This window comes from Typopeltis vanoorti, chromosome 7 (assembly GCF_054136105.1).
Source record: "Typopeltis vanoorti isolate ZY-2024b chromosome 7, IOZ_Tvanoo_1.0, whole genome shotgun sequence".
Classification (NCBI taxonomy): Eukaryota; Metazoa; Arthropoda; class Arachnida; order Uropygi; family Thelyphonidae; genus Typopeltis; species Typopeltis vanoorti.
In genome coordinates, this window is record NC_143555.1 from 6528492 (window position 1) to 6549554 (window position 21063).

Here is a 21063-nt window from a genome sequence, read left to right on the forward strand (position 1 = left end):
ATTGTTCTTCTGCACATTTGACCATTTCTCTAGTTAAATAAGCAGAGAGTGAACAGTGAGAAATCCCTCATAATACCCAAATTATGGGGGTTATTATTGTGGATCCAAATATTCAGTTTTGTTTTGGTATCTGGCCAATACATGTTTTTCAGATTTGACTAAACACATAGAAAGATTTGGAATTCAGCTGGCTGTAGAATTCCTGTTAACATGTATCATAACAAATGTTACAAGCATCATAACAAATTGGGAAAAGCCTCTCCCCTTCTCTTGCACAACACATACAAAAGCTAGCTAACATTGCTATAAGGCACTTTCTTTGGTGTTTTTTAATCTATGAAAGGGGGGGGGCTGTCTGATAAACACCTAGAACAAAAATGATATTAAAGCAACTGGTATAACCCTCTAACCCCTATGTTTCATCAAATCCTAATAATTTGTTCTTTTTCTTTTAGAATATATAAGACATGTCAGAGATTTTGAAAAAATTCAATGACAGGTGTGGGCCATCATCAAGTTTTTCATGCTGCAAAAAAAGTCTGCAACTGAGAATCACCAAACTTTGTGTGAGACCTTAGGGGACTGTGCCCCAGCATATCCAACAGCTGGTGGCCAAGTTTATAACTCGGCATCATAAGCCAACAGAAGCCCACAGGTCAGGGAGACCATCCACAGTGATCACGCCTGAAAACATTGATGCAGTATATGCCATGATCCTTGATGATAGACAAATACCAGCCAAAAATATTGCAAAGACTCTGGGGATATCAGGGATTGAGTTGGAACATTATCCACCAACATCTGGACATGCAGAGGCTCTCAGTGAAGTTCTGCATTACTTCAACTTTGGTATCACTTCTGGGTCTGGCTTCCACTGATGAGCCCTCAATAAACTTCCAAAGCAGTCTGAGTAGTGGCCCTTCCCATAATGCATAGCATTATATATGTCCATAAGGATATGTATGCATTGCATTATGGGACTAAGGCAATTAATGGGAAGGTTAAGTTAGCTGGTCTTGGGTGTGGACAGTAGGGTGTTTTCCCCAGTTTATCCTGGGGTTTTTCATCCCCAGGCAGGCAAACCGGCCTTGAGAACTCAACACTACAGGACACAGGATACACCAGGATATAGGGCTGACCAGCTTATCCTGTGATAAGGTCTGATGATTAATAAACCCTCGACACCGCAAGGTAAAAGAGGGTAAAAGGTAAATGAGATGAGATGAGATTTCATTTATAATATAACCAAGTGAAAAAACTTTCAAACATTTATACGGAATAAGAGAGAAATTAGCCAAATCACAAAACTAGTTGTATACAAGACGATTTTGAAACCAATTTTAACTTACGAGTATGCAAGGCAGGTTAAATCATGCAGCTGTTCCAAGACCCAAGTTATAAAAGTTCTGAGAAAAGTTAGTCAACAAATGGCATCAGTGGTAGAATCATGTTTATAAATGAAGATATTAGAAAGGAATTTAATAATGACAACATTCAAGAATGTGTTTAGCATCATTTATGCAATTTAAACAATTTAAACAATTTAATCTAATTGTTTAAACAGAATGGGAGATGAAAAATTTGCAAAGCAGGTGTTCATTGTCAGGAAAAAGGAAGAGGAAGTTCAAAATCTGCTTAATTAAAGCAGACAGTAGTGCTTAGGAAGATCAAAACATTTAAAATTTTGAAGACTATGATAATGTGATGACTTCAGTCTCTCGAAAAGCATGGGAGTCACATGAGTAGCCAAGCACATAATAAAGTTGAGCAGACAATATTGATAGTGTTTGTGTGTGTGTGTGTGTGCATGTGTCAATATCAACAGATCCAATATGTGCAGCTACCATTCCAGTAACATGATTGGACTATGAATTTGTGTATCATTTCTGTGCAGTCTTCAGCCTCTTATGTTCTGTAAAATACTAGTTCATTATTGTAATCTGTTTGTATCAATAAAACCTGTGTTTTTACTATCTTCATAAAGAATAAATAACAAATTAATTGGTGAAAAAAAATTGTTGGCAAGAAGCTAATAAGAACATAATCTTAATTTTGGTACCACTGTAGTATACTGAAAAATCCTTGGGAAGTACACATCTGAAATGGATCTGTCAGTTTCAGATTATACTGAGTGGTCATGAAATTTAGCTGTAAAACTGGTTATTTTTGTTTGTCTTATGTTTTTTCATTAAAAAATTAGTGTATTATAATGTACTAGAGTAGATTTTCGGGTTTTTATAGTATTTAGTGTCTTTATAACATTTTTATTGTGATAGGTAATTAAGGCAGGGGATTAAGACAAGCTTAGGAAGAAGCTTAAATCTCTGCCACAGCATAAAACACTGCAGGGTAAGGATGATAGTAGTGCATGGGATATAGTTAAGGGTCATTTAGAGGAAGCAGTATTGTGATAGCTAGGGTAAGGAGGGTTAATCAAGTAGGAATTAGATGGATGAGTAACATCATTAAGCATGAGCTTTAGATGAAGAAAATGCTGTGCTGTGGAGAGTATATAGAAAGAAAGATGACCAGCATGACAAAGAAGACAAAATCACATTATGAGAAGAATCCAGCCAAGCAGGCCAAAGAAAGTTCCAAAGAGTTCTTTCATTATGTGACAAGTAAGAGGAAGAATGACTATGCAAGATTAACCTTAATGAGTGATGATCACAAGGAGACAGAAGCAGATAAAATAGTTGAGTTACTGAGTGACCACTTTTGCAAAGGTATATCATCCTAGTGAGGTTACTGCTTTAACCTGTGTGACAAACACTAATGTGGGAACAGAAGTGGATGAATTGGAGATTCTTAGGATATTGAAGAATCTCAATGTAAATACAGCTGTGTGATTAGAAGGGATATCAGCTAGGTGTGCTAATATCCAAGGGAACTAGAAATGCCTTTGACTAAGCTCTTTAATTTAAGTCTCAGCCTGGTAGAGTTCCAAGGGAGTGGAAAGAGGGCAAAATAATTCCCTTGCATAAAGGAGGTTCTACGACTGCAGTAGCAAATTATAGATCAATCAGTATCTCAGGCATGGTGGTAAAAGTATTAGAAAAATTGGTAAAAAAAGAGAATGTATGAGGGTCAACATGGCTTTGTGAAGGGTCGGTCATGCTTTAGTAATTTGCTAACTTTTTTATAATAAAGTAACAGCTGAGTTGGATAAAGAAAAAAGCTACACAATGATTTTGCAAAGGCATCTGACAGAATACCACATGGAACTCTGTTATGCAAATTAGAACAAAGAGGGATGAATATGATACTCGTTAAGTGGATAAGAGGATGGCTGCTGGACAGATATCAAAGAGTGGTATATGGAGGGGAAGAATCAAGGAGAAAACAGGTTACTAGTGGTGTACCACAAAGTTCAGTGCTGGGACCATTGCTATTTAATTTGTACATAAATAATATAGGAAATAACCTGAAAGGAAATATTCAGTTGTTTGCTGATGATGCAAAATTAGGTAGAATAATAGTTACTCAAGGTGATGTGGAGAGCTTGCAGGATGATTTAAGTAGGTGTCAGTATGGGCAAAAGGTAATGGGTATCAATTTAATGTGCAGAAATTTAAAGTTATGCATTTTGGGATAAATAGATTACAAGTGTGTATCACATTGATGGCACTGTGATCCAGGAAATAGATGAAGCAAGAGATTTAGGGGTGGTGGTAAAGGTCCTCTAAACTTTAACAGAGAGTTAAAGTTTAGAGGACATATTGCTAAGGTAGCCCATAAGAGTACTCGGTTACTGGAGAACACATTAACAAGCAGAGATAAGGAAGTCATCAAGATGTGGATGACTTATAAAGATGTGTATCAACATTCACATCTGGATGACTGTGCTCAAGTCTGGTCCCCTGGGTTTCTTGGGGATGAGGAAGCAGTGGGGAGGATTCAGAGTTGAGTGACCAAGATGGTGAGTGGCCTGTGGAATGTTCCCTATGAGGATAGAATGAGGGTATGTGGATTGCAGAAGTTGGTTGATAAGAGAAAAAGAGGGGAAATAAGAAAGAAACATTTAAGTTACTTCGAGGGTTTTATAGGAAAGATGCAGAAGAAATGTTTCAGCACTTGGCTAGAGGTACCAGACCAAGGGGTCATCCCTGGAAGTTAAATTAAGGTATGGCTAGTAGGGGTGTAAGGAGTAGATTTTTTGCTTTGGAGAGTAGTGAATGAGTGAAATGGGTTGCCAGAGTCAGTTGTGAGTACTTTGTCTGTTAATGGGTTCAAGGAGAGGTATGATAGATTGGGTCTCCCACAATGTGGCTTCAAGACTCTATGGAGGTACCTGTATTATAATAATAATATTCTTTCATGTAGAAAGGCTTCCTGACAAGATCATTATTTCTTGTGGAAAATATGATGAAAAGTGAAAAAAATGTAACAGAGAGAAGAAAAAACATTTGCAGGAATGATCATATTTTCACTTAACATGTAGACACATTCATATTCAATCCAGCTGAAAGTTTTTGCTTCACTCATTACATAATTAAAAAGTCATAATTAATGTAAATAAATATTTTATGTTATCACTTACCTTCATCAACAACTTTTAAATTATGCTTCAAATGATGAAAGTTCACAAAGTTAAATTTTTCTAAATGAGATGGATCCTTAAAGAAAAAAAAAATCATATTTTAAAAAATTAAATGATATGATAATTCACTATTTAACCAGAATTAAAGAACAATATAGATACATTGTGTTTGATGATGAGAACAGGTACAGTGCAAGTCTTTTAAGGAGATGAATCCAAGAAATGTAAGGATGTACAACTAATGAATTAGTGAAAATGGAAAGTGATCCCTTATGTACAGAGTTCAATCTGCCTGAGTTGAGAAGTATGAAATACAAATCTTTACACTTCATGAAATCATGAAGTGTAAAGATTTTGAAAAGAAGTGTAAAGATTTTGCCATTGTGCAATGGTAGATTACAATACATTCTTTCCACTCCAGTGGAATATTCTGTATTCTAAGACTGAAATTATATAGCCTGATCAGAGGAATAACCATTTCTCTCAGTTAAATCATTGAGCTGAACTCAATGATTTAACCTCCAAAATTGCAAAGTTAAAGCAGATTATTAGACAGATGATGCAGGAATAACAGGTAAGTTGAGGTGTTTAAAGGAATCTATGATACGTATCAAAACATTGAGTGGGTAGCAGTGAAATCTCATGAGAAAATTCAAACTGAATTTATTAATCTGTTGTAAGAGAACTTCCTTAAATAAACAATATTGTACTAAAATGCAAACAATATCACCAGTTATTACACAAAATAGCACTTATTTTTTCTGGAGTTCTTTACAAACAACCAAATGCATGGAAGCCCACGAGTGGCCAAATTACCTGGGATGGATTTATTTCCATGAACTATGATGAATTTAGATATGACATATGAAAAACATTTTTTCTTCAAAATTCTATATCTAGTTGACATTGGTTAGTGCAAACTGCAAGAGAAAATGGCAAACTTATAACAAAGTTTCACATAGACAGTATACAAGAAATATAGATTTCTTTAAATAGGGGGAAGAAAACAATATAGTGGTAAAATGATTTTGGATTTCTGGAAATTATTTTGACATAGCTCTAAGTCTAATATTAAGAGAAAAGGGCTAAGAAACTGAAAATTTTTCTCAGCACATGCATGATGGGATATCCAAGAAGTGCTCACATTTAATTTTTTTTTTTTCTTTTTATGCAGAGAACCCTACACATTTCATTAAGAATTAAAATTACAAGTTTCTTTTAAAACATTTGCTTAAAATACAGAAATTACCTGAAGAGACAGAATATCCTTCTTGGAAAATGGCTCATCAGTAATAAGATCTTTGAAACTTTTTGGTTTTATATTTAACTGTTCTACAGCCTACAACAAATCGCAAAAACAACATTTTTAATTAAGTAATTTTTTTATTATCATTTATATATTTTAAAATGTTGGTTTAAAAAAAAAATTCACTCGATGCAGTCAAAAATGCAAACATTGTAGAAATGAGTAAAAACATGAAATTTCAGAATTGATAAGTGTCGGACATTCCTGATAACTTCTACCGTTTTTCTAGAAGATGGCAGGCACCCAAGTCATTGATTATTTTTTGAAAACCACCAAAGATTATTTGACTACACCTAGAATACAATCAAAATACAATACTAGTGAGTGCTCTTAATGCCTTTGTGATCACACTGTAAACACTCTTACTTTAAAAATGCTTCAGTCACTACAGCAGAAATACTGCTAATAAAATATTCGCCCCACCCCCTACACACACACACACACACACACACACACACACACACACACACACACACACACACACACACACACACACACACACACACACCAGTTATGTTGTGATAAGCCAGTAACCTCTAAAAGAAAGGTACTGGTAAGAGTTCTACAAACTGATAACCTGAAATTATAATTATTTTTCCTGATCAATATTTTCATTTCGTACTGTTCTACTGCAGTGCTTTACTACATACTGATTTGTGCAAGTTATTTTTCATATCTGATATTATCATATACAACAATAATGTATATATTTTCCTGATGCTTTTTATTTAAAGCATTTCATAATGTAGAAATGTTAAAATAGCATTTTCACATTTCACAAATAGCAGTAGACTGTCAAAAGCCATTATAAGTTCAATATTTTTCACAGCCAAATCCCAAGTTAATCGATTTCTCGCACAGGAAAGTCAAGTTATCCCTACCAAAAAATAATTCTGATTCTCTCTCTCTCTCTTAGAGATCTCTAGAGAGTGCATTCTCCAGGTAATCAATAAGAAATCACAGTAAATATGGTAGACTGGTGGTTCAAATATATTGAATAAAGACCTGTCAGCCAACAGAGGTTTATTCTTTCCTTCCACTAACACTGAGTTAGGCAATAAAATTGGTTACAAACAAGACTGGGATTTTAAACATAGAACATACAGAGTTTAGCTGGGAAATGTAAGGAGATACTAATAAAAACTTAGTGGCCCAGACAGTAACTAAAAAGAAAGGTACTGGTAATGAGATCCAGGGTAGTTAAGCATACATCTGGAGGGGTGTGGATAAGGTTGGCAGAGCTCAAGCTGGGATAAAGAAGAAAAAAGAATAAAAAAAAATTCTATTAAAAGCTAGAAAGTTGTCAGTGAGTGGTTATTAAGAGTAGTGCTCAATGGAAATGGTCATCATAAGACATACTCCAATGGAGGATGCACTGATTTTGGACCTCTTGGTAACAATGTAGAAAATAATAATGGTAAAAGACTGATCACGCCATGAAAATCACAAGAGTGCTAGCTGATGAATCCACAACAAAAGATATCAACAGATTTAATTACATGCAATACAAGATTTATTATTGATATGTCTAATTACAATATAATACACATGCTGCATTGAAAGGGTCCGTAAGTATTGAGAGGTACAAGAATGTGGCATGAACTACTGCCTCTTGCTTGCTCAGATAATTTGCCTTAAGGGTTAAAAGGAGAAATGAGCAGGATGGTGACATCAGTATAAAAGTACAAAATTGAATGTACATGAAAACTGGAGTACTAGTGAAATGTATAATCATATTAAAAAAGCAGCTAATGATGTAACTAATTTTGAAAGGAATTTGATTCACAGTAAGGTAGAATGGATGACAGAAGCTGATGAAATCACTGCTAAGAAGGAATCTTAGTGGTTTCATTACTCAGCACTGGAAGATATGGTCACTCCGCTCCTCAGTGATGTGCCACACCAGTTCTCACCAGGAGATAAGTGGAAACAAAATGGTAAAAAAAAATGTAAGGAAAAATGTTGGAACAGTGTTTGTTCTGTAAATTAATCACCCATTAGGATATAATATGTTGACTCATCATGGAAATCATTGGGCACATGAAAAGAAACCATATGTTACATTTCATTTTGATAAAATTATGGAGATTACTCCAATGTGAAGAATAATTACTTTCATTTCCAGACATTTTGCCCTTTATATTAAGGTCATCATAGTATTAGGATAAAACAGCCATGGCACCTACCTTAATAAAATGTAGGACCTCCTTTCACTGCAATTATTGCAGCAATCCTATGGGGTATACTTTCCAAAAACATACAGTAGCAATCAATGGGAATTTTTGACCATTCTGCCTGTAGGTACATAATGATAATATCCTGGACTGCTGTTGAGCAGGTCCCTTGACCTCACCTGACACTCTAGTTCATCCCACAGATGTTCAACAGAGTTGAGATCAGGGCCCTGCAGAGGCTATTCAAGTTGTGATGACATTCATCCACAAACCATGCAGTTACAGCAGCAGCCTTATTACATGGTGCACTGTCTTGCTGAAAAAGACAATGGTCAGTTCCAAAGAAATACCACAAAATAGAAGGCATTGCAGAATGTTTACCTCTCTGAGTTCAGTGTTCTTGCCACCACAAACAGAGGTCCAAGGCTAAACCAGGACTATACTATCATGCTCCACCTCTGAATTTTGTGATTACGCACTCTGATAAGAGACATTCACCAGGCATCTGCCACACCCACACCTGCTCAGTGGAGGGTGTAGCATGATTCATTGCTGCATAACACAACTTTCCAAGCTTCCATGTCCCACTATACATGCTCTTTGCACCACTGAAGATGATGCTGCACGTTGGTCAGGTAATGTGGGGTTTCCATATTATGGTCTTACCATGGAAACCTATGTTGTGAACCTCAGTTCTCAATGTTTTTGTGCAGATTCATGTTCTGGTCGATGACCAGAATTTCGCATTCAACATGTTGGCCAATGAATGGCAGTTTTTACAAATCATCCTTCACAGCACCACCCTATGGCCACATTTGATGGGTGTGGTGGATTGTCTGCTGTGGGTGGCACTTGCAGTTGACTCCTTACACTTCACTCCCACAGTATCACTGATTGTTGATCTGGGATGACCCAATTTGTCAGCTATTTCCTGCACAGCTAGGGCTGCAACATGGCATCCTATCACAACACCTCTTTCAAACTCTGTCAGTTTTCCTCTTGCATTGGGAGGGGGTATATCATATTCCTCCAATTTATACCAGCTACAAACACAACTAATTACATAGCATGATGCAGCTTGCCCATGGGGGGTGTCCAATGACTTCTTTCCAAGCAGTGAGTATATAAATATATACACAGACAAGCTACATTACAATTCAAACAGTATGCCAAAGTGACACTAATTTGATCAGCCATTATTCGACTAGCCTGACTTCTAGTGGGAGACAAAAAAAACTACATCAAGCTATTTTTTACACGGCCAGAGAACAAATTCATATTATCTTTTAATCCAGCAATAGTGGCCTAATCAATATGTAACATAAGTGTTTGTTATATATAAAGCTACTCCTGAAGAGGTTATTGGATAGAATAATTGACATCCATCTTGTTGAGATTTTTAGACAATCAGTATGGTTGAGATTAGGGTGGTTAATTAGAATTTTACAGGTCTCCTTAAATTTGCACTGTAATGTAATGATTAGGAAGGCCAGATTTACTATAGTTATTAAATTTAATGTGTCATTTATGCTCCTTTTCCAAACAGAAATAGTTTTCTAGTTTGCTTTTGACCCAGCCCACACATGGCATTTATTTGCTATAGCCTTGTGGCCTCTCATTTGTGGGAGTGATATATAAAACCACTTTGATAGGTTATGCCCAGAGGAAGTGCAAGCATATTTGAAGAGCAGGAGGAACTGCCAAAGTACCACACAATAGTTTGGAAAATAGGTGCCCTCCTTTGTGGAAGGCATGCTTGTGAGTACTTCATCCTGACTATATGCCCCTACTTAATTATTTCTTAACATTAAATAACCATGAAGGACAATGTAAGAAATTTCATTAGTACTGTGGATCAAAAAAATAATCTGGGGAAGAAAAAAAACCTGAAAACAATAAAAGTCAACCCCCCCCCCCCCCAGGCAAAAAAAAAAAAAAAAAAAAAAAAAATTAAAAACAACAGAAATCCAAAAACAGGTTCATACCCACCTCACCAAAATTTGTAGCCCAATAATACTGTCCACCTAACTATATTCTGCACATTTCTTTCCATTCTGAAGGGTGGAATCTGTGAAGTTGTGTAGTATCACATTTCAAGCTATCCATCTACAGATTCGTTGGACATTATATACTGTATGGTCACTCTGCTCCTCGGTGATGTGATACCCAATTCTCACCAAGTGGTCTGTTGTATGCTTTTCTGGAGGGTGAAACTCTCTGAAGATCAGTTACTCCAGATGCACTATCCATCCATTTCACTGAGGGTCTATCTCTTCCCTTCTACAGTTTTGATAAGTCCTCCCTCCATTCTTTCAATGTGTTCAAAGTATTTCAGCTTTCTTCTCTCAAAACCCTTAAGGAGTCTTAAAGTTCTACCAATCCTTTCTAGCAACCATACATTTGTCTACCACTCAGTATAGGAGATCCTCACCTGTAACACCCCCATCTTTAAAGCAGCCATCCTTCTCCTATCAGACTTTTTTAGGTTCCAAGTTTTACATCCTTCCAGATTTCAGACATGTCCCTGACTGTTGTTTTATCCTTTCCTAATCTTCTTCTCTTGTCTTTTGAACAGCAATTCTGCACATTAATGATGGGTCCCAAGTACTCGAATTTGCTGACTTCCTCAATTAATTCTCCATTAAGGTATACTTGTTTCTCAGGAGATTCTTTGTCTATATTTCCTTTGAGAACCATAACTTTTGTCTAGCTAGGGTTGAGTTTAGGTCCCCTGTTCTTGATGATTTCACCAACTCTGTCAAGGATTTGTCCTAGTTCTTCCTTACTCTTTGTAGGTGCATAAATAATAATTTCCACTCACCTCAATCCATGCCATTGTGCATGGATTGAGGTGAGTGGAAATAGAACCAGGCATTAATAATGCCTGGTTCCGTTTAGTTCCATTGGTAATATTTAAACTACTCAGCAAAATAACATGCCTTGCCGGAGAATGTCAAACACTGATTCACTTTTTTAATGTCTTTGGTGGCTCTCAAAATTTCCTTGACCCATTCAATAATGTTCATTTGCTGTTTCTACTGCCCTCCAAATTCTGATAAACACTCCAACCTTTTCCACTATGTCTCTGTGAGGCTTGATCGTCTAGAGTTCAAAAAAACCATGCAGGTCATCTTTCTTGAGGACTCCGACAAACAAAACTCAAAATGGCTTCTCTGTGAGTATTCATTAAAGAAGGAATAAAAGTTTAAGAATAAAATAAAAAATAAAAGGAATAAAAATTTTGTTCTATAGAAGTTATGATCTATATTGACACCTATGTAGTTAAGTTATATAGATTTTATGTTATATACCTTTGCATTATTAAATTAAAGATCTTTATTTTGGTTACAAAGTGTCTGAAGACAATCTCTTAATGTGTTTAATGAATTAATGGGTTAATTTAGAAGATAAGATGCATATGAGATCCTGGGATACAAATCTGTGTGCAAGGTTAATTTGTAGTTAAACATTCAAGCAGGAAGGCATGGAGACTCCTTAAAAAGTTGGGTGGTAATTCTCATCGCTCCCAAGCAAAAGCTGCTATTAGGAGATTATTGACAATCGGATAGAATCTGTCCAGAGCTAAATCAGAAAAAACCCATACTAAAATAATTAAGAAGGAATTGACCAGACTTAAGAAAGGTTGTTCTGAAACAACTGATCTATCAAACTCATTCAGAAAAGAACTTCTTGCTACACTCCAGGGAGAGAAAACTGGTAAAGCACCTGGATTTGATAATATTCATCCTGAATTTTTAAAAAACTCTGGACCAAATACAATGGTATGGCTGACAAAATTCTTCTCTACAGAGTGGCAGATTACCAACAGAATTTTAAAAAATTGAATAGCCTAAACCCTGGAAAGCCTGCTGATAAACCTGAACACTATAGACTTATAGTCTTGCTCAATGTCTGTCTTAAGCTATTAGAGAGACTTATTTTGCAATAGAATTAGCTATTATTATCGACACTCTCCCTCACGAACAGGCCAGTTTCAGGCCCAGGCACAGCTGTGAAGGTCAAGTTTTGACCCTAATGATGCATATAGAATCTGGCTTCGAAAAATGCCTTAAAACTGGTGCAGTCTTTATAGACTTGACGGCCGCATATCGCATATGACACCATGTGGAGAAATGGCATGAACTACATGCTCCTTAAAATACTGAAATGTAAAAATACAATCTATCTGATCAATGCAATTCTGTCTAATAGAACAATACAGATAGTTATAGATGATATGAGCAAACCAAGAACACCTTAACAATGGACTCCTACAAGTGTCAGTTCTGCACACCCCCCTCCTCTTATATTCAATTTGTATATTTCTGACCTTCTGTCTAAGACAACATCTAGAAAATTTGATTATGCTGATGATCTATGCATCACATCCCAACACCAGAACTTCTGTACTATAGAGCACATACTAATTAGTGACCTAGAGGAGCTAAGCCACTTATTTGAGAAGTGGCATCTTATTCCAGGCACTACCAAAACTGAAACATGCCGATTCCATTTGAAAAATAGCATGGCACGTGACATCTTAAGAGTGCCACTAAATGGGAACATACTACCGCACAATTTTAATCCAAAGTATCTGGTCATAAGTCTAGAAAGAACCCTCTCCTTTAATAAACATCTCTCTCCAATATTGCTGCCAAATCGAGGACTAGAAATAATACTGCATAAACTTGCCAAACAACCTGGGGGGGGGGGGCTCCTACATTAACGACATTTGCTCTGGGCCTAGTTTACTCAACTGCTGAATACTGCTCAGCAGTCTGACTGAACAATGCACACATGAAATTAATTGATACCATACTGAATCAGACAATGCATATCATTTCTGGCACAATAAAGACTACTGCATCATATTGGCTACCAGTTCTGAGCCACATACAACTGCCACAAATATGACACCAAGACAACCTGATTCATGAGTATAACAAAATTTGCCAGAATCTTCCACTTCCTATACACTCTGATATTGACAGCTTTACATCAGGAAGGCTTAAGTCAAGACACCTGCCTATTATAATGGCACAAGGACTTGTCACAGGGCTATGATGCAACAACAGCATGACATACTTTATTGTACAATGAAACCTGTGGAGAATTCATGACTAAACAAACACAAGTAATAACCACAGTAATAGGCTTTAATAAGTAAATATTTCATCCAAAGTATCTTAGGACATCATCGGTACAGTTAACAGTTAATTCAAACAATACTAGGAATAACATACCATTAGGACGCATGATTACAATGGAATCCCAATACCAAATGAATTTAATTCCATAAAGTGCAGCAGCGTGTTATGGAATTAAATTAAAATATATCTGGGGGGGGGGGGGGGATTACATTAAAATAAGATAACATATATTTTGTATAACAATTTCCCATACTTTAGGAATATCAAGAACATCATTATGGTTTAAATTTGGTCTGTGAAGTAGGGCTTCAGCACTTTTATATAAATGTTCATGTTTATATAAAGATCTATGAAGAAGTTTGGTCTTTTCCCAATGGATCGTATGGTTTGGGTTTTCAACTCTGTGTTGTGCGAGGCCAGATTTCTGCAGTTTGATAAGACGGATATGGTCTTGATGTTCCGAAATGTGTTTATTAACAACTTTACCTGTCTGTCCATAGCAAGACAATTTACTAAGACAATTTTTTTTTCTCACAAGAATAACGTTCCACTCAGACTTGTCATAGATTCTATTAGCAGCCTGACTTATAAGTTATCAAGATTTTTATCTAACCTTCTCTGTCCTCACATAGGCCACTCAGCCTCATCAATTAAAAATTCCACAGCGTTTCACGCAAAAATAAGACATTCAACTGTTGGAAACTGACATGCTAATTAGCTTCAACATTGTCACCCTCTTTACTAATATTCAACATAAGAAAACAGTAGACTTGTTAACTCAAAAATTTCCATCTGATAGTGTTGAATTATTCAAATTTGTTATTACATCCAGTTACTTCACTTGGAAAGAAAAAAATTAACAAGCAAGAGGAAGAAACATGAATGAGGTCTCCCTTATCACCAAACTTAGCAAACCTGTTTCTAAGTTTGGTGATAAGGGAGACCTTATCACCAAATTATGCTATGCACTCTAGATATATTATTTGTCACAATAAGTAATACTTATTGTGACAAATAATATATCTAGAGTGCATAACAAAGTCAAATAATTTCACTATAACGTGTGGAAATGCTTCTGAAAGTGGATGTAGTGTATTCTCAAGAGGAATATTTATGAAGAGAGATTCTATATCAAAGCTAACCATTATATCAGTAGGTTGTAAGGAAACATTTTTACTTTATCTAGAAAAATTAGAATAAATTTTTTATAAATGAGCAGGAGTTATCAATCTAAGCTTTTAATTGGAGTGCTAAAATTTGGCCATTCAGTAAATAGGTGAATCTATGCAGTCGATAATTGGACAAAGCATAACATCCTTCTTATGTATCTTGGGTAAACCATAGAACCTAGGGGTTCTAGCAAAATAAATTCTATAATAACATAGTGACTTTTTTTATTTAATAATTGGCAGAATCCATAACAACAGCAGCATTTCACTTGTCAGACTTAGTAATAATGAGATGACTGCTGAATCTTATGGACATTATAGTCCATAAGATTCAGTAGTCATCTCATTATTTCAGCTAAAGTGATGTTTGAATTTTCACTTTAGCTGAAATAAATTTTCATTTTTTCAGCTAAAGTGATGTTTGTAAGTGATTTCAGTAGGATGGATGAAATTTTCAAATGAAGTTTATTAGAATCCTCACTAGATAGAGTGGATAAGTTCTGTTCAATGTTGAAAGGAAATCAAAGTAACGTATCCTTTTAGGTACTATGGAATAATAATGTCCTTTTGAAAGAATAAGGATTTCACTTTTCACGAATAAGTGCACCTCATGCTGTTCCAGAAAACTGGGTAGTAAAGATCTCAGGACCAGCATGAGGTGCACTTTGCTTCATGACAAGGGGAACTGAATTTACGATCTAAATGTCAGTTGTGTTTATTATATGAATAGCACAGAGCGTTTAGCCACAGTGAAAATTATATTGGAAAGTTAAGGTTCTACAGTTAGGGTAAATGCCAGAGATCAGAAAGACTTATATTAATAGCTAATTCATGTTTATCAGCTTGTAGTTGATTTTGAATGAGTAATAGGCTTGTGTTGAAATAGATATGATGAGCACCTGAGGACTTGATTAATTCCTTCAGTTTTGCATAGATTGGCAAGTGGCAGAAAGAGCCACTTTATAAAGTTATCAATGTTTAGTTCTGATATATAGGATGCTGAAAATTTCAATTTCACTTCTTATATCTGTTTGTTAAAGACTTCAGTGTAGACATTGCAGAACAAAGAAAAATATTAATAAAGTCCAGTTTTTATGACATTTGTGGAATCTATTTTACAATTCAAAGAATCTATTTCAAAATATTTATGAAGATTAATCGTTTGACAATATTAAAAATAGAAATAAATATTTATTAAACTGCTATAATTTGATATATTTCCAACTAACATCTTCAGAGCATAGTGCATAGCAACTCATCACAATTCAAATCAAAACTATTAGATTTTTATTACTATTATTATAGTAATATTATAGTGGTAGGAGTCAAAAGACTCATACCACTCCTTGAACCCAATGACCGTTCCAGCTCTAACCACTCTCTCAGACAATGCATATGCATTCCGTGGTTCAACCACCCTCCATGCAAAGAAACCACTCCTCAACCTCTTGCTCACAGCCTCCTTTCATAACTTCCAGGGATGGCTCCTTGTCATCACTCCTTCCCGCTGTTCGACCAAGTGATAGACCTCCCCAATATCTATCCTGTAACTGCCTCTCAACAGTTTTAAAGTCTCGATCATATCACCTCTCCTTCTTTTATCCACCAAACTCTGCAGTCCACATTCCCTCAGTCGATTCTCGTAACTGACATTGAACAGTCCTGAAACAGTCTTTCTTATCTGCCTCTGTACCCTTTCCACAGTTAATTTATCCTCTTCAAATTCTGGGTACCAAACCTGAGAACAATAGTCTAAGTGTGGTTTGATCAGGGTCTTATAAAATGGTGTAAAATCTCATATAGAAAAAAAAAAAAGTAAATATTTTTTCTGTCGATTTAACATGGGTAATTAAATTGCATATTATACTTGTAAATAAAAGAATGTATAACTCACTGTACTGAGATAAATGTTGTCTAAATGTTAAAATATCTGAATAAGAACCACTAGATTTGTAACTAAAATTAAGCTCAGACAGGATTAGGCTAGGAGACCTAAGGCTAGCAACAGTCATGAAAGTCACCGGATTATGAGTTTCCCGCCAAAACCCAGTGATAGCGTGGGTGACGGAGAAAACCCTATAGTAAATCCGGGGGGACTTTAGAGACGAAGGGCCAAGATCAGGAGAATGATATAAAAGACAGAGATTGAGTGGCTGGGGGGGGGGGCTCTCGTTTCAAAGTTTGTTCATTTGTCAAGCCTTTCCAAGGACGGAGGGGAGTCACGTTTCCACGCGCAGCAGTTCCGACAAAGATGGGAAGTTCGCTAGTAGCAGAGATGGTCTTTTCAAGATATCCAACTGTGTGATTCCCCAATGATCTGTGTGTGTACTGAATTATTACAGCCATGTTCCAGTGCCCGATCGAAAGTTAGCTGGGAAGAAGTGAAATGTGCCCGTAAGGACTGTGTAACGAACTAGAAAGACTAAATAGAATGTTTCATGTAATATCCTAGATTGTGAAGTTTAAATGACAAATGTTGGTTCTGTTATCTAGTGGCATAGAAGGTGTTATAATGAACTGGAAAGTCGTATTTCAGTTTGAGTGTGAATAGTAGAATACAGAGATCTACAGATTTGCCTATGTTATGCAATGATAAGAGTGAATGTGGTTTGAGTTTTGCCTTTTATTGTTTACAACGTGAGAGAAAGTTAAGTGTGTTAAGTATTATCCAAGTTCCTTAAAAGTTATGTGTAATTATGATTTCTTTGTCTTAAAGCTTAAGCGAAATGATTAATGACTTTGTGGAGAGTTAGACACGTGACAAGTATTGTCTCCAGTGTACTCTTGTTGCCTTAGTTAGAACTAGACATGTGATATGTGTTGTTTAAATGTTGTATATAATTTGTCTTAGTAAAAATAAACATGTTGTTGTTGTTAATAGCTTGACTGATCTTGTTTAGCCAATGCACTTCTCATAAAAATACTGAAGCTGTGTGACCTAAGAGTAGTAATAGCCACGACTGACTGATTAATTAATAGGAGTTGCTTGAGATAGAGTTAAATAAAGGTCATCATTGTGCTCAGCTGAATATTTCTTTTGTATGTAAGGGAAGGAACAACAATTCTTTTACGCAATCCTTAATGGTGCAGTCGGGGGGGGGGGGGGGGGGGGGGGAACATTTTTAGGAATCATTGCAAGTGAAATACAGTAAAGTAGATTAAGGACTTGGCTCATGCCAGAGGCTTTTCCTAAGTCTACAATTCAAGAACGTGCAGGAGCATATTTACGGCCTTGAGACCCGGGGGGGGGGGGGGTAAAACTAAGTTAAGCACTAAAGGATTAAGATTAATTGCGAGTTCTATGCATGAATTAGAAATTGAAGTCTATAGACAGTTTGAACTAGCTCAAGCAACTACGAATAAAAATAAATAACAAAATATTACATGGCACAGTAGACATACATTCGTTAAATAATTAAAATAACAAAAATATAATAAATTTTACAAATGGCGCAGTAGACCTTTGTAAAATAATTAAAAATTGATAAAAAAAATAAATATAAAACAATTTTACAACAGAAATAACTCTTATCTCTGCAAGTCAGCATCCTTCTCAGTATTGCAGAAATCCTCTGAGTTACCTTCACCACCTTTGCAATATGCTCCCTGAATTTCAGTTTTCTATCAATCATCACCCCCAGATCTCGTCTCCCCTATTTCCTCCAGTATGACTATTCCAATAGAGTATGAAATGTCCCAAACCTCAAGACCTTACATTTTCCTGCATTAAAAAAAAGACACTCCTATTCATTTGCTCATCTATCTAGTTTATTCAAATCCACTTGCAGGGTTGCCACATCTGCACTATTACTGATAACCCTTCCCAGCTTTACATTATCTGCAAACAACTGAATATCCCCTTGCAATCCACTGACAATGTTATTGATAGAAAGGTTAAACAATATAGGTCCAAGTACTGAGCCCTGTGGGACCCCCATTTGTAACCTTCTGCCTCCTTGATATTGCCCCACCATACACAACTCTGATACCTATCAAACAGCCAATCCTGAATCCAGCTGACTAACCTATCATCTAAACCCATGTGTTGCAACTTAAGTATCAGCTTATGGGAAAGGCATGTGGTACCCTGTCAAATGCCTTTGCAAAATCCAAAAAAATGACAGTATATGCCTTTCCATCAGCAACTGCTCTTGTAACTTTATTATAAAAGGCTAGCATATTACTAAAACAAGAGCGCCCCTTAACAAATCCATGTTGACTCTCACAGATAACATTACCCTCATCTGCCCAACGCTGTATATAGTCCCTCACTAATTTCTCCAAGACTTTAACAACTACTGATGACACACAAATTGGCCTATAATTAGACACTTCCAGTCTGCTACCACCCTTGTGCAGCAGCACTATCTTACCTTCCATTCCTTGGGTACCTTTCCCCCCAGCCAGACTTTTATTTATTGAAGAGCCAGGTCAATGGAGCTGTCAGTTCTTTAGCACATTCTCTCAAAACCCGTGGTGAAATACCATCCAGTCCCACATCTTTACTGGTATCCGGAGTACTCAGTATTTGGAACACACTCTCCTCTTGCACCTCTAAACCAGCCCTATCCCTCTAGTATTAAAACCTTCTCCAGGATGAAATACTCCAATAAAGTGCTCATTGAATGACTCCACTATGTCCTCTGCATCAGTCACTCTATTCCCATTTTTATCCCACAATGTCATTCTTCCACAATCATTTTTCCTCCTACTGGCCACATAGCTAAAAAATTCTCTAGGATTTTCTTTGGATCTTAGTGCTAATATCTTCTCATATTCCAGTTTTGCCTTCCTCACCATACTAGTCACTCTCCTGGCCTGCATCTTATATTCTTTGTGTATCTGCCCTCCATCTCTCTCTCTCCTTATATCTCTTCCACAATCTCTTTTTCAACCGCAGTTCCTATTTGATATTGTTTGTCATCCACTTTACACCAAATTGTGTCAGCCTCGTGGAATACAGCTTACTATTGCTGCTAACAAATATCCTTTCACAATTTCCCAAGCACTAATGATATCTTGGCCTTCAATTCTGCCCTCCGTGGAACTGCCCCTAGTTGATACCTAAGACTATTATAATCACCTGCCTTATAATTCCACATATGTTCCCTTTTCTTTGATACACCTGCATGTCTATTCATCTTCCAAGTCAAAACCACATGGTCACTCTCTCTCTCTCCAACTGGTGGGAGAGATGTCATCTCACTTATTATCAGCTCTTCTGACGCTATGACCAAATCCAAACTCTTGAACCTCTTGTTTTCTCTATTACATGTTGGCTAAGACATTTGTCCCTCAAGAATTCTAGAAATTCCATTCCCTTATTGCTACATGGTTCTTCCTTTTCCCAATCTATACTGTTGTAGTTAAAATCTCCCATAACAATCATTCTTCTTGCACTTGCCAAGCTCAATTGCCTAAACATCTCCTGCTCCCCACCCTCTGTGCTCCCTGGTTTATAGCAACACCCCACTAAATATCCTGTCTTGGCCACTTCTACCTCACACCATATGCTTTCAAAACTAGTGTTATTGCCTTCTAAAGCCTCCACTCTTAGAGGACATAAGTCTTCACTTATTATAAGCAGTACTCCACCACCACATTTTCCTTTCCTATCCTGCTGAAAAATGCTGTACCCTGCCACTTCAATTCCTGTTATTATATCATCCTCTGTCAACTACATCTCAGTGATCCCAATAAACTGTGGCCAGGCTGATGCTATCAACGCGACCAATTCATCTCCTTCATTTCGGATACTCCTGGCATTAGTATAGAGCATAAAAATGTCACTGCTTCTAGACCTCTCATTGTTTCCTCTCGACCCTACTGAACTCCGTGTTACCTGGTGTCATCTCCCTTCCCCTAAGCAACCATTCCCACAAGAGGCCATCCCTGCTACCACCGACCCTGGGAATTCTAGTTTTCCTGCATTGGCACACAGACTCGTTCAGAAAACAGCAATCTCTCCAGATGTCTTCATCTTTCCTCATTCAAATGCAAGCGGTCTCTCACATACAGTTCCCCTCTATCCTCAAATGCCCTCGAAGCATCCACATATTCCAATCCTCTCTTCTGACACATTCTGGCTATTATGCTATTCAGTATTACTGCTCTTCTGCTCAACTTGTCACTATCATACCTGGGCAACACACGCACAATCTTTCCTCTCTGTGTTTTCTTTTGCACAACTTCAAGCAAGAATCTCAGATCTCTTGCCGCCCGATTTATATTGCCTTTCAAGTCATTCGTGCTCACCAACACAATCGATTCATCCATCTTTTTATACCTCTTAATTGCAATAGCCACATTTTCTATCATCCCTCCAGGCCCAGGCAAACACACCTCTGGCATCCTATCTTGCACACCTGAGATCATCAAGTCTCCATACATCACACCTCTAATCATTCTGTTCCTTGATTGCTCACCTGCATCCCTCACTCTCTCTCTCTGAATAATCCAAAGATATCCAAAGCATGCTCTGCCAGTCTTCATTTGCCTTAATCACTGCCAGCAAGTCACATGTACAGAGCACTTATATACTCCTAGTTGTGACAGATCATATAAGCCTCCACAGCTCAGTTTGTATTGACAATGCCTTTGGCTAGAAAGATCTCTGGGTTTGAATCCTGTATAGTATACAAAGAACCTTTATTTAAATACCTTTCAACTGGCCAGTATAAAAGACAAAATACACTGACCTCAGAACCTTAGTTACTCTGGCTAT

General features: G+C 36.7%; 1 protein-coding gene across 1 annotated transcript in view; it reads right to left on the minus strand.

The window, feature by feature from the left end:
- Nucleotides 1-21063, minus strand: part of LOC150104466 (RING-type E3 ubiquitin-protein ligase PPIL2) — a 314593-nt gene that overhangs the window by 159324 nt on the left and 134206 nt on the right. The window contains exons 6-7 of the mRNA XM_090395160.1: nt 5790-5879; nt 4541-4616 (exon numbers count right to left, since the gene is read on the minus strand). Coding sequence (XP_090251286.1) covers nt 4541-4616; nt 5790-5879 — 166 coding nt within the window. The remainder of the gene's footprint in view (nt 1-4540; nt 4617-5789; nt 5880-21063) is intronic.